General features: G+C 51.9%; 2 protein-coding genes across 3 annotated transcripts in view; one reads left to right on the top strand and one right to left on the bottom strand.

Annotated features, from left to right (window-relative positions):
- The window catches only part of LOC115080559 (E3 ubiquitin-protein ligase Rnf220-like), a 124308-nt gene extending 113799 nt beyond the window's left edge, over positions 1-10509 (bottom strand). For both annotated transcript variants that reach the window (XM_029584784.1, XM_029584785.1), the window contains exons 1-2: positions 10476-10509; positions 1862-1953 (exon numbers count right to left, since the gene is read on the bottom strand). The gene's annotated coding sequence lies outside the window, so the exon portion shown is untranslated. The remainder of the gene's footprint in view (positions 1-1861; positions 1954-10475) is intronic.
- Positions 2490-6463, top strand: TUBB4A (tubulin beta 4A class IVa; the record flags this gene model as incomplete). The annotated part of the gene is given in 3 exon segments (XM_029584786.1): positions 2490-2598; positions 4526-4636; positions 5338-6463. Coding segments are annotated over 3 exon segments (1278 nt in total), but the record flags the coding sequence as incomplete, so codon positions are not given.
- Positions 10510-13491: the final 2982 nt, after the last annotated feature.

Raw genomic sequence — 13491 nt, 5'->3', positions numbered from 1 at the left:
CCCCCCCTCCTCCCCTAGGGATCTCCCCCAGGTTACAGGAGTCTCTCCCCCCTCCTCCTCCCCTAGGGATCTCCCCCAGGTTACAGGAGTCTCTCTCCCCCCCTCCTCCCCTAGGGATCTCTCCCCCCTCCTCCCCTAGGGATCTCTCCCCCCCTCCTCCCCTAGGGATCTCTCCCCCCCTCCTCCCCTAGGGATCTCTCCCCCCCTCCTCCCCTAGGGATCTCTCCCCCCCTCCTCCCCTAGGATCTCTCCCCCCCCCCCCCAGGTTACAGGAATCTCTCTGCCCTCTCCCCCCCCAGGGATCTCTCTGCCCTCTCCCCCAGGTTACAGGAATCTCTCTGCCCTCTCCCCCCCCCCTAGGGATCTCTCTGCCCTTTCCCCCAGGTTATAGGAATCTCTCTGCCATCTCCCCCCCCCCCTAGGGATCTCTCTGCCCTTTCCCCCAGGTTATAGGAGTCTCTCTGCCCTCTCCTCCCCTAGGGATCTCTCTGCCCTCTCCTCCCCTAGGGATCTCTCTGCCCTCTCCTCCCCTAGGGATCTCTCTGCCCTCTCCTCCCAGGTTACGGGAGATCCTCTTCCCTTTCCAGGGTTAGAGATGGAGATATGGTGGAGAGAGGCTGCTATTTCCCTGATACAGGACGTTTGATTTTATTCAGTGAGGGGGTTGGAAGGGACAATGAGGCAGTGACACTGGTGTGGGAGCAGGAAGAAAGGTCTTGGAAGGGGGGGGTGGGGATGCCCTTCCAGTCTGCCCTGCACAGGGAGCTGTGGGGAGGGCTCTGCAGCTTGGGGCCTTTCCATGCTGAAAGGGAGTCACCCCCCCCCCCATCCTTCCTGGGTGAGGCACCTGACAGCTGATGAGTAACCTCTGGGGTTGTGACCTTCCCCTCCTCAGCCTCTGTCCAGCTCCACCAGCAGCCAGGTGAGGGCTTTTCCTGCTGCAGCGGGATCCGCCCTCCTCCCCCCCCCCCCCAGGGTGAAGGGCGGCACCTGCGGTCTCAGCCCAGGCTCTGATGCACAGGGGCCTAGAGGAGCATCCACTCTCTAAATTGCCTCTTAAAGCTGCCTGAGCTGAAGTGTGGACTTGATTACAGGGAAAAAGCTTTTTTTTTTTCCCTCTAAAGCTGTTCTAGGTCATGGAGGCAGTATGAACTGAAACGTCCCTAGGACTCGAAGATGGAGGTTTCTATGCTCTCTCCTGTAGGCCAGCAGAGTCTCCTAAATCATCCTCTCTAAGAGGACAAAACGGACCATAGTGCAAGGTGTTAGGAGGCAGGAGATGTGCTCCTGGGGAAACTGAGCCCTTGTATTTCTAGGGCAGCAGGGCTTGTGGCCTGGGCATTGTCTGCTCGGCGGCGCTGACACATCACTTTAACCAGGGGAAAGGCTGGGTCTGGCTGCTGATGGCCCGGCTCCTCCCACAGCTTGGGGCGGGTGACTCAGTGCTTTCCCCGGGTGTTGCAGACAGGGCTCGGGCCTCGCCCCGGAACAGGCCTAGATCCTATAAATAGAAGGGGTGGGGGAGAGGCAGCTCCGTCAGATGGCGTGTGGCACGGATTGCTTGCTGCGTGAGGATCTCGCCGCCTTCACGAGCAGATCTAAAGGGTTCACAGAGGCAGGAGGGGCATAAAATGGGATTCCCCCCCTGCCCTTAACGTCGGGGCTGTGTGAATCACGCGCTGTCAGATTTCCAAACATTATCGCTCTGCTTCATCCTTTTCACTTAAGGGAGGGGGGGGATCTGGAAGGGCTGAGCAGGGGTAGACAGAGAAGCTCTGGGGGGGGGGGGGGGAAATGGCCTTTGGAGATGCAAACTGTAAGGCAGCAGGGATGCTGAGCGGGTTCACTGCCCTTACTGTACCTGGACTCCTGGAGAGGTGAAACTCTGCGTTCCTCCGAGGCTGGGTCTCGGCTGCCTCTGCTGAAAGTGCTCTTCCCATTCCGGGTGGATACCTGCTGAAGCAGAGATCCGTCAAACAAGCCTCCAGAGAGAGGGGTAGCAAAAAACCACAAGCAGGCAGGTCTGGTGGTGAGAATATCTGCATTCAATGTCTGCTTGGATGAAATATCTGCTTGCATGTGTGGCTGCAGTACTCCAGCACCAGAGCCGCCTACCGTTTTAGACTTAACAGTGTTTTCCAGACCTGTCCTGGGGGACCCTCAGGCAGTCAGTTTCCAGGATATCTGCAGGAAACATGCCTGCAATTTCTATACATGGCCTCCATTTCATTCATATTTATTGCAAATATCCTGACAGCCCACATGGTTGGGGATCCCCCTAGGACCAGTTTTGAGAGCTACTGGATTAAGCTTTCTGGGACAAGTCTGCTTCATTAATATAATTTGCCGGCAGCCTCATCCCTTTATGACAGTGTAGTAGTATTGGTTCACATGGGCTCGGCTTTGGGGGATGGAATAGTCCCTGAAATCTGAAACCTGTATCTGTACCTCCTCCCCCCAATCACAGCAGATTTCTGTTTTCTCCACAGTTCTGGGAAGTGATTAGTGATGAACACGGCATCGACCCCACTGGCACCTATCACGGAGACAGTGACCTCCAGCTGGAGAGGATAAACGTCTATTACAATGAAGCCTCAGGTAGGTGGTGCTGGGGGCTTCCGGAGGGGCCCGGCTGCTCATAAGCTCCGCAATCTTAACATTCCCGGCGCTGAGAACAGGGGCCGCGGTGCTGGCTTACAATGAAGCCTCAGGTAGGTGGTGCTGGGGGCTTCCGGAGGGACCCGGCTGCTCATAAGCTCCGCAATCTTAACATTCCCGGCGCTGAGAACAGGGGCCGCGGTGCTGGCTTACAATGAAGCCTCAGGTAGGTGGTGCTGGGGGCTTCCGGAGGGGCCCGGCTGCTCATAAGCTCCGCAATCTTAACATTCCCGGCGCTGAGAACAGGGGCCGCGGTGCTGGCTCCTGAACCAAAGATTTCACGCCGTTCCAGAGCTGGCTCCAAGGGGTTTTTTGGCTCGAGTCGGCCTAGAGCCAGGGCTTTCAAACACACAGTGTCTTCATTTCTAGTCTAGAAGGCGGAAGGGAGCAGTCTGTGTACTCTGATAGGAAGCGGAGGGCAGAGCACTGGGCAGCAGGAGGGTGAGAGGGATGAGCCTGCAGTGGCCATGCCATGAACCCTCATCCCAAATCTTCAAAAAAACATCTCAAAACATGGCCGTTCATAAAAGCCTTTCCACCAGACACTTAACCCACCCACAGGCACCTTACCCTTCCCCAATACATCACACCCCCTCCTGATCCCCCCCTGCTCCCCACCCTACACGCCACTGCCCACTCTCCACCAACTATTATATACAATTTATGTTAAATTACCTATACCCCCTCCTCTCCTCAATTATTTAATCCCTCCTGTCTCTTAAGTCATATCTGAATGCCTGCCATGTTATTGGGAACATTGTTACCATGTTATAATGTAATGTAGTTATATTTTACCTCGTTACTGGTACCATGTTATAATGTAATTTAGTTATATTTTACCTCGTTACTGGTACCATGTTATAATGTAATGTAGTTATATTTTACCTTGTTACTGGTACCATGTTATAATGTAATGTAGTTATATTTTACCTTGTTACTGGTACCATGTTATAATGTAATTTACTTCTAGTCTTAATCTACCATGTTATAATGTAATGTAGTTATATTTTACCTTGTTACTGGTACCATGTTATAATGTAATGTAGTTATATTTTACCTTGTTACTGGTACCATGTTATAATGTAATTTACTTCTAGTCTTAATCTACCATGTTATAATGTAATGTAGTTATATTTTACCTTGTTACTGGTACCATGTTATAATGTAATTTAGTTATATTTTACCTCGTTACTGGTACCATGTTATAATGTAATTTAGTTATATTTTACCTTGTTACTGGTACCATGTTATAATGTAATGTAGTTATATTTTACCTCGTTACTGGTACCATGTTATAATGTAATGTAGTTATATTTTACCTCGTTACTGGTACCATGTTATAATGTAATGTAGTTATATTTTACCTTGTTACTGGTACCATGTTATAATGTAATGTAGTTATATTTTACCTTGTTACTGGTACCATGTTATAATGTAATTTACTTCTAGTCTTAATCTACCATGTTATAATGTAATGTAGTTATATTTTACCTTGTTACTGGTACCATGTTATAATGTAATGTAGTTATATTTTACCTTGTTACTGTTAACATGTTATAATGTAATGTAGTTATATTTTACCTTGTTACTGGTACCATGTTATAATGTAATTTACTTCTAGTCTTAATGTACCATGTTATAATGTATAATAGGGCGGGGACCGCCCTATCTCTAAGTTTCCTGTGAACCGATGTGATATTTCGATCGAATGTCGGTGTATAAAAAATAAATAAAATAAATGCGAGGATGCCTGGCCTGGTGACCGGTGAACGGCAGGAGTCGGGACGCCTTTCAGCTGCTAGTGCAGCTTTTAATGATTCGGCTCTGCTCACGCCTCTCCATTTATTAATCTTTTTTTATTTTTCAGGTGGAAAATACGTGCCCCGAGCAGTCCTTGTGGACCTGGAGCCTGGCACCATGGATTCCGTCCGCTCGGGACCCTTTGGCCAGATTTTCAGACCAGATAACTTTGTTTTTGGTGAGTAATCTTCAAAGATATCACTGCTCTGATTTAAACAGCAGTCGGGCAGAGTAAGATGTGAGGGCTGGGGGTGGTAATTCCTGGAGCTGCTTCCTGGCAGAACTCTTCCTGTTGCAGCTGCAGGATCTACCCTAGGTGACCCCCCCCCCCCCCCCCTGCAGGAGGAGAATGGTTTCCAGCTGTGTGACTGAGCGGGCATCGCACCCACCATACAGATGTTAAGCATGCAGGGCTGGGTGGAGGCCTTGGGTTAACTATCATACAAAAGTGAGGTTAGCGTGGGCCTGCTGTGCACTACATGAAATGCAAGGCATTGTCTGTGGAGCACCCAGGTCTCAGATGTCTGATTCTGGTAGTGGAAGAGGTAGCAGCTCAATAGTAATCAGTCCCTGTGCAGGGAATGTGTTGCTTTTTATATGCAGAATCCTGGTGGAAGATTTGCGCTTGAGGAGCAGTAAAACTCAAGTCTTGGCTGAGGAAGTGCACGACTTCCTCTGGGATGTCTTGCCAGCAGGAGGCAGTGCGCATTGCGTTTCAGGCTGAATGTCGGTTCTTTTGCGCCTCTTGTGCTGTGCCAGGGAAAACCACAGCGCAAGCCGTTCCCTCTTAACTTGATGCCAGGGGTTTTAACATCCGCAGCGAGCCTGACCTCTCTCTCTCTCTCTCTCTCTCTCTCCTTGCTCCCCCTCAACGTCCAGGTCAGAGCGGAGCCGGCAACAACTGGGCGAAGGGCCACTACACTGAGGGTGCGGAGCTGGTGGACTCGGTGATGGACGTGGTGCGCAAGGAGTCGGAGAGCTGCGACTGCCTGCAGGGCTTCCAGCTCACCCACTCCCTGGGGGGCGGCACCGGCTCCGGCATGGGCACCCTCCTCATCAGCAAGATCCGGGAGGAGTACCCGGACAGGATCATGAACACCTTCAGCGTGGTGCCCTCCCCCAAAGTCTCCGACACGGTGGTGGAGCCCTACAACGCCACCCTCTCCGTGCACCAGCTGGTGGAGAACACGGACGAGACCTACTGCATCGACAACGAGGCGCTGTACGACATCTGCTTCCGCACCCTGAAGCTGACCACCCCCACCTACGGCGACCTCAACCACCTGGTCTCCGCCACCATGAGCGGCGTCACCACCTGCCTGCGCTTCCCCGGCCAGCTCAACGCCGACCTGCGCAAGCTGGCCGTCAACATGGTGCCCTTCCCCCGCCTGCACTTCTTCATGCCCGGCTTCGCCCCCCTGACCAGCCGGGGCAGCCAGCAGTACCGGGCCCTGACGGTGCCCGAGCTGACCCAGCAGATGTTCGACTCCAAGAACATGATGGCGGCCTGCGACCCCCGGCACGGGCGCTACCTGACGGTGGCCGCCGTCTTCCGGGGCCGCATGTCCATGAAGGAGGTGGACGAGCAGATGCTGAACGTGCAGAACAAGAACAGCAGCTACTTCGTGGAGTGGATCCCCAACAACGTGAAGACGGCCGTGTGCGACATCCCGCCCCGGGGGCTGAAGATGGCCGCCACCTTCATCGGCAACAGCACCGCCATCCAGGAGCTGTTCAAGCGCATCTCGGAGCAGTTCACGGCCATGTTCCGCCGCAAGGCCTTCCTGCACTGGTACACGGGCGAGGGCATGGACGAGATGGAGTTCACGGAGGCGGAGAGCAACATGAACGACTTGGTGTCCGAGTACCAGCAGTACCAGGACGCCACCGCCGAGGAAGGGGAGTTTGAGGAGGAGGCGGAAGAGGAAGTCGCTTAAAACGTGCACCACCAACCCCCCCCCCCCCCCCCCCCCCCCCCCGTTTCCCGCTGTGGGGGCTGTTCGGTTTCTACCAATGAATCATGTTGGGCAGTGCTTGTGGACTGAGCGTGGGGGCCACCCCCTGGAGCCTCTTAAATCCAAGGTCTCTGTAGAATAACTGAATGCATCGGGTTTGTCTGTACAATGTCTCCCTCCCTCCCCCCCCCCCTGTCTGCTTTCCTGCTGTCTGTCTGCTCGTGCAGCTGTTGAATGGCTTCATGGGCTCCACTGCTCGACTGAAATCATGGGACCTGCCTTGGACTTGGAGGAGGGGAATCACTGATCAGAACCGTGTGCTTTTGAGGACATTGCATTTCTACAATAAAAGAATCAAGTGAAATTGTGAGCTTCTGTCTTTTCATGAGGGGAGGGCTGTAGCTTATTGTCCGGAAGGGCCTACGCTGGCCACTGTTCTGCTTGTCCGGTTCTTGTGCCTTGTCCGCGCTCTGCTGAGCTCTTGTAAATCTAGCTCGCTATTTCAGTGTGAAGCCAGCAAAAGCAGTTTCACCTGTGAGTCTCTCTACCTTGTGCAGTTAGGTGGACAAACTTTGTGTACCTTGCCTGGCACCTCTTAGTGTGAGATCTGTGTAACCTTACAGCAACCACGGTGCTCTTCACTTGTGCCAGGGGTTTGCTACTGCGTGTCCTGGTCCCTCCAGGCCCCACACTGTCTGCCAGACGCAGAAAAGCTTTCCTGTCCTACCTCGTGTATAGGGGAGGGGTGCCCAGGGCATTGGGAATCACAGCTGGCACTACCCATGGGTACAGTCTGTCCTGCATACACCAGGTCTAGCTCTTTAGAAATGCTAATTACTCTAATCAAGGCAGTCCTGCCTGACTTTCAGCACATCCTGCCTGTGTGTAAAAGGGTTAGTCTGCATAACTGCTGTGCATATCCCTCAGGTGTCACGTGAGAGGACATCAGTGCCTTGTCCTGTGACCCTGCCTGTGTGTAAAAGGGGTTAGTCTGCATAACTGCTGTGCATATCCCTCAGGTAGCTGTGAGAGGACATCAGTGCCTTGTCCTGTGACCCTGCCTGTGTGTAAAAGGGTTAGTCTGCATAACTGCTGTGCATATCCCTCAGGTAGCTGTGAGAGGACATCAGTGCCTTGTCCTGTGACCCTGCCTGTGTGTAAAAGGGTTAGTCTGCATAACTGCTGTGCATATCCCTCAGGTGTCACGTGAGAGGACATCAGTGCCTTGTCCTGTGACCCTGCCTGTGTGTAAAAGGGTTAGTCTGCATAACTGCTGTGCATATCCCTCAGGTAGCTGTGAGAGGACATCAGTGCCTTGTCCTGTGACCCTGCCTGTGTGTAAAAGGGTTAGTCTGCATAACTGCTGTGCATATCCCTCAGGTGTCACGTGAGAGGACATCAGTGCCTTGTCCTGTGACCCTGCCTGTGTGTAAAAGGGTTAGTCTGCATAACTGCTGTGCATATCCCTCAGGTAGCTGTGAGAGGACATCAGTGCCTTGTCCTGTGACCCTGCCTGTGTGTAAAAGGGTTAGTCTGCATAACTGCTGTGCATATCCCTCAGGTAGCACGTGAGAGGACATCAGTGCCTTGTCCTGTGACCCTGCCTGTGTGTAAAAGGGTTAGTCTGCATAACTGCTGTGCATATCCCTCAGGTGTCACGTGAGAGGACATCAGTGCCTTGTCCTGTGGCCCTGCCTGTGTGTAAAAGGGTTAGTCTGCATAACTGCTGTGCATATCCCTCAGGTAGCTGTGAGAGGACATCAGTGCCTTGTCCTGTGACTCTGTGTGTAAAAGGGTTAGTCTGCATAACTGCTGTGCATATCCCTCAGGTGTCACGTGAGAGGACATCAGTGCCTTGTCCTGTGACCCTGCCTGTGTGTAAAAGGGTTAGTCTGCATAACTGCTGTGCATATCCCTCAGGTAGCTGTGAGAGGACATCAGTACCTTGTCCTGTGACCCTGCCTGTGTGTAAAAGGGTTAGTCTGCATAACTGCTGTGCATATCCCTCAGGTAGCACGTGAGAGGACATCAGTGCCTTGTCCTGTGACCCTGCCTGTGTGTAAAAGGGTTAGTCTGCATAACTGCTGTGCATATCCCTCAGGTGTCACGTGAGAGGACATCAGTGCCTTGTCCTGTGACCCTGCCTGTGTGTAAAAGGGTTAGTCTGCATAACTGCTGTGCATATCCCTCAGGTGTCCTGTGAGAGGACATCAGTGCCTTGTCCTGTGACCCTGCCTGTGTGTAAAAGGGTTAGTCTGCATAACTGCTGTGCATATCCCTCAGGTAGCTGTGAGAGGACATCAGTGCCTTGTCCTGTGACCCTGCCTGTGTGTAAAAGGGTTAGTCTGCATAACTGCTGTGCATATCCCTCAGGTAGCTGTGAGAGGACATCAGTGCCTTGTCCTGTGACCCTGCCTGTGTGTAAAAGGGTTAGTCTGCATTACTGCTGTGCATATCCCTCAGGTAGCTGTGAGAGGACATCAGTACCTTGTCCTGTGGCCCTGCCTGTGTGTAAAAGGGTTAGTCTGCATAACTGCTGTGCATATCCCTCAGGTGTCACGTGAGAGGACATCAGTGCCTTGTCCTGTGACCCTGCCTGTGTGTAAAAGGGTTAGTCTGCATAACTGCTGTGCATATCCCTCAGGTAGCTGTGAGAGGACATCAGTGCCTTGTCCTGTGACCCTGCCTGTGTGTAAAAGGGTTAGTCTGCATAACTGCTGTGCATATTCCTCAGGTAGCTGTGAGAGGACATCAGTGCCTTGTCCTGTGACCCTGCCTGTGTGTAAAAGGGTTAGTCTGCATAACTGCTGTGGCATATCCCTCAGGTGTCACGTGAGAGGACATCAGTGCCTTGTCCTGTGACCCTGCCTGTGTGTAAAAGGGTTAGTCTGCATAACTGCTGTGCATATCCCTCAGGTAGCTGTGAGAGGACATCAGTACCTTGTCCTGTGACCCTGCCTGTGTGTAAAAGGGTTAGTCTGCATAACTGCTGTGCATATCCCTCAGGTAGCACGTGAGAGGACATCAGTGCCTTGTCCTGTGACCCTGCCTGTGTGTAAAAGGGTTAGTCTGCATAACTGCTGTGCATATCCCTCAGGTGTCACGTGAGAGGACATCAGTGCCTTGTCCTGTGACCCTGCCTGTGTGTAAAAAGGGTTAGTCTGCATAACTGCTGTGCATATCCCTCAGGTGTCCTGTGAGAGGACATCAGTGCCTTGTCCTGTGACCCTGCCTGTGTGTAAAAGGGTTAGTCTGCATAACTGCTGTGCATATCCCTCAGGTAGCTGTGAGAGGACATCAGTGCCTTGTCCTGTGACCCTGCCTGTGTGTAAAAGGGTTAGTCTGCATAACTGCTGTGCATATCCCTCAGGTAGCTGTGAGAGGACATCAGTGCCTTGTCCTGTGACCCTGCCTGTGTGTAAAAGGGTTAGTCTGCATAACTGCTGTGCATATTCCCTCAGGTAGCTGTGAGAGGACATCAGTGCCTTGTCCTGTGACCCTGCCTGTGTGTAAAAGGGTTAGTCTGCATAACTGCTGTGCATATCCCTCAGGTGTCACGTGAGAGGACATCAGTGCCTTGTCCTGTGACCCTGCCTGTGTGTAAAAGGGTTAGTCTGCATAACTGCTGTGCATATCCCTCAGGTAGCTGTGAGAGGACATCAGTGCCTTGTCCTGTGGCCCTGCCTGGCTCTTGGGGGTGCTGCAGTTGTGTTGTAGTCGGATATCCTTTAACAGTGAGGGTGCTCTGAGCACATTCTGCAGTGGGTGAAGCTCCATGAGGTTACAAATGTAAGAGGAAGGGGGCTCTGAGGAGCTGCTTCTCAGTCAAGCCCTGATCCCCCTCCTGCTCATCAGTTAATTTTAACTGCACTCGAGTTCTGCTATTTGGAGCAGAGTGAAAGGAGCAGTAGCGTGTGATCAGGGAGGCCCAACAGCTGCTGCGGCAGTGGAGCTGTTACTAACGCGTGCCCTGGGCAGCACCAGGAAGCGGGGCAGCCGTGTTGCCCCTGACAGTGGTGACTCTTTCCTCTCCCCCCCCCCTGTGAAGAGCTGGTCCCTTACCTGCAGTGTGGTTGCAGGTCTCGTGCAAGCCCTGGTGCTGTATGGTCCTGCCGCAGCGGGGCTCATCCCTCTTGCATCCTGTGCTGTGCAAGAAGAAGAAGGGGTCATTGTGGCCAGTTTTTCTGTTCAGTGTAAGGGGGGTAGGTTTGCAGATGAAATCTATGAAACTTGGGACTTGGCTTAGTTCAGCAGTTTATGCATCAGGCCTAGTCTGACTAAATTTGGGGAGCTGCTGCTAAAACTGGGATTGTCAGCTAAACTAGAACTACAGGCTGGAGTGTTCCCCAAACTGCCCCTCTGCAGGTTACTTAGGTGTGGAGGAAATCTTTCAGAACTGATCTAACCTGCTTCTCCCTCCCAATCCCTTCCTAGTCTTATAGGAACAGACAAGGCCTGACCCGTGCTTAGGTGCAGTGAGGTGTCTGCGTCCCTCGGCTGCCCCTGACAGAGCCAGTCCAAGCAGACAGGCCCAGGCTGCATCCTCTTAGCATCACTTTATTGTCTTAAATTTAAAGACCCAGGCTGCATCCTCTTAGCATCACTTGATTGTCTTAAATTTGAAGATGGGCATTACGTTTTTTCAGACTCAGCACTGCATAAGTATTTAAAACCTAAAGCAATGCCAGTAAAAGTAAGGTTGGATAAACCATTCTCTTCCAGATGGAGCAGATTAGGAAGTAGGTGTAGGGCCTATGCACATCAAACAGTGACAATGAGTAACTGCAAATAACGCACGTCAGGCACCAAATGCCACTCTCTAGGCTCCGGCATAGTAAGAGCCTGATCCTAGCTGAACAGATCATGGGGCTCCCAGATTTGAGGAGGGTTGCAATAAAAGTCCCTTCCCCTGCAAGGCTGTGGCCTCCAGTGTGTGTACACAGCAGAGGGGGAGATAAATCACATCCCCAATGTCATGCCACATTACATCTAGCAGGCCCTAGCCTAGGAGGAGTTAGGCTAATATTCTCCCCCTTTCTAAGATCATACAGCTCCAGAGCTGGGAGGCCTAAAAGAGCACCACAAGGGTCCAAGACCGTTTCCAGCCAATCTCTCTCTTATGGCACCTCTCACCCCTGTGTGGATGTTGCCAACAAGCGTCCATCCTTTCTAACACAGCAGAGGTATAGCCCGTCTGTACACAGACCCCCTCCGATTGAAAACACAACAAGAAGTGCCCTTTACTGGCCAACAATAAATATTTCTCCATGGAAATATTGTGAGCAGTGTTAGCTTCCCACCTTGCTTTAATGTTCCTTAATCCATCACCCGTTGTGGCTAGCAGCAACGTCTACAAGTGTGCAATAAGCCCTCTACCCTTACAGGGAGAAAGCGCTCATGGCTCAAACACAGTAAGCTTTGGGCTGCAAGAATTCCTCGTTCACGCTTTGGCAAAAAAAAAAAAAAAAATGCATTGAGACGGCAGAATCTCTTCACCCCTTACGCTAAATTGCAGCCTGGGGAGAGTCCACTAAGCAACTGCCCTTTGCAAGCCTAAATCTCCCAATCTGTCCATTACCTGCTATTAAGTTCACTTAGAGAATAGCCACTGCCATTAGCAATGGTTACATGGAATAAACTTAGTTTTTGGGTACTTGCCAGGTTCTTGTGGCCTGGATTGGCCACTGTTGGAAACAGGATGCTGGGCTTGATGGACCCTTGGTCTGACCCAGTATGGCATTTTCTTATGGGGAATTCTTCCAGTTTAACCCACGAGGGGGATAAGGGTTGGCAGGGGTGCGGCAGACCCAGCCTGCCGGAGCTTGGAGGTTGCTGCTTCCTGCACCCTGCCTTGTATGAGGTTACTGTGGAGAACAGCGATTCGGATTGTGCACGGGCAGAAGATCAACAGCAATACACAAAAAAAATGACTCTTATAAAATGGGTTGGCTTTTCCTAGGGCTGAAACAGGCCCTTGTTAACCTTTTTTCTTAAAGCTGAATGGAAATGTTGGATGAGGTGGCCTAATGCGAGGGTTTTAGACGGGATGAGCAGTGTCCTCCTGAAGGAGCAAGCTTAGAGTTGAGTAAGCTTTTTTCTTGCTTGGTTCAAACTAATGCCCTAAGGGAATTGATATCCTTATAGTCCTGTGGGTGGAGAGGACTTTCATCAGGCCTCGGTAAGATGTTGTACGAGGCCTTCAAGCAGGTGGTCAAGAAGGAGCCGGCTGACTGCCGATATTTCAAAAGGTCTCTGCTGGCTGGAAAGGTCCCGGGAGCCTGGGTGCTTCAGCTTGTGGGGCTGCTGCCTGGCGCCCTCTGGCCTGCGGTGGGGACGAGGAGGAGTGCGGCAGGAGCCTGGCGGTACAGCTGCTCCTCCCACTTCCAAGTGTGGGCGAGGAGGAAGAGCTGTGGGGGCAATAAGCGTGCAGAGCCCTGACTTGGTGGCACGGAACGGAAACAGCAGGAGAAGACGGGGCGACGGTTGGGACAAGTGAGGGACGGAAGAGAAGGAGAATTTAGAAGAAGAATGGAAGGGAGGTGGGGGTTTCAGCTTCTTTCCTTGAGTCCGAGAGGGTAGATCCATAAGGAGCTGGCTCTCCACAGTGCCTATGTGCGATTGATTATGTGACTCAGAATCCAGGTTTAGGGGCACAGCTCGGCAGGCCCTGCCTGGGCTACTGAAGCTTTCCTTCTGGGATGTAGAAGCTTCCTCATGTATTTTCAGCATCTCTGGGGCGGCGTCAATGCGAAGGTTAAATGGCGGTGCCCTGCCGGGATCTGAGCTGGGCCCAGTGCTGCTGAGTCTCTGCAGGATTCATCCCGCAAAGGACACAAAATTATTCCCGATAGCACCGGGGAGAACACAATTTTCCTTGACTTAGATCCTGCACTTGTTTTTCACTAACTTTTGAGCCCCAAAATGACCCCAGTCTTTCTCTATCACGTCAACCTTTTTAAGGTACCAGGATACCCTCCCTTTGTCCCAAACATCATACAAAATGTATATACAAAGGAAATAAAGAATTACCTGAATATACAGTTTGTTTAGAGTTATTTTATTCATACCCAGGCTATGT

Source organism: Rhinatrema bivittatum, chromosome 19, assembly GCF_901001135.1.
Source record: "Rhinatrema bivittatum chromosome 19, aRhiBiv1.1, whole genome shotgun sequence".
NCBI classification, from domain to species: Eukaryota; Metazoa; Chordata; class Amphibia; order Gymnophiona; family Rhinatrematidae; genus Rhinatrema; species Rhinatrema bivittatum.
This window is presented reverse-complemented; position numbering and strand designations above follow the sequence as displayed.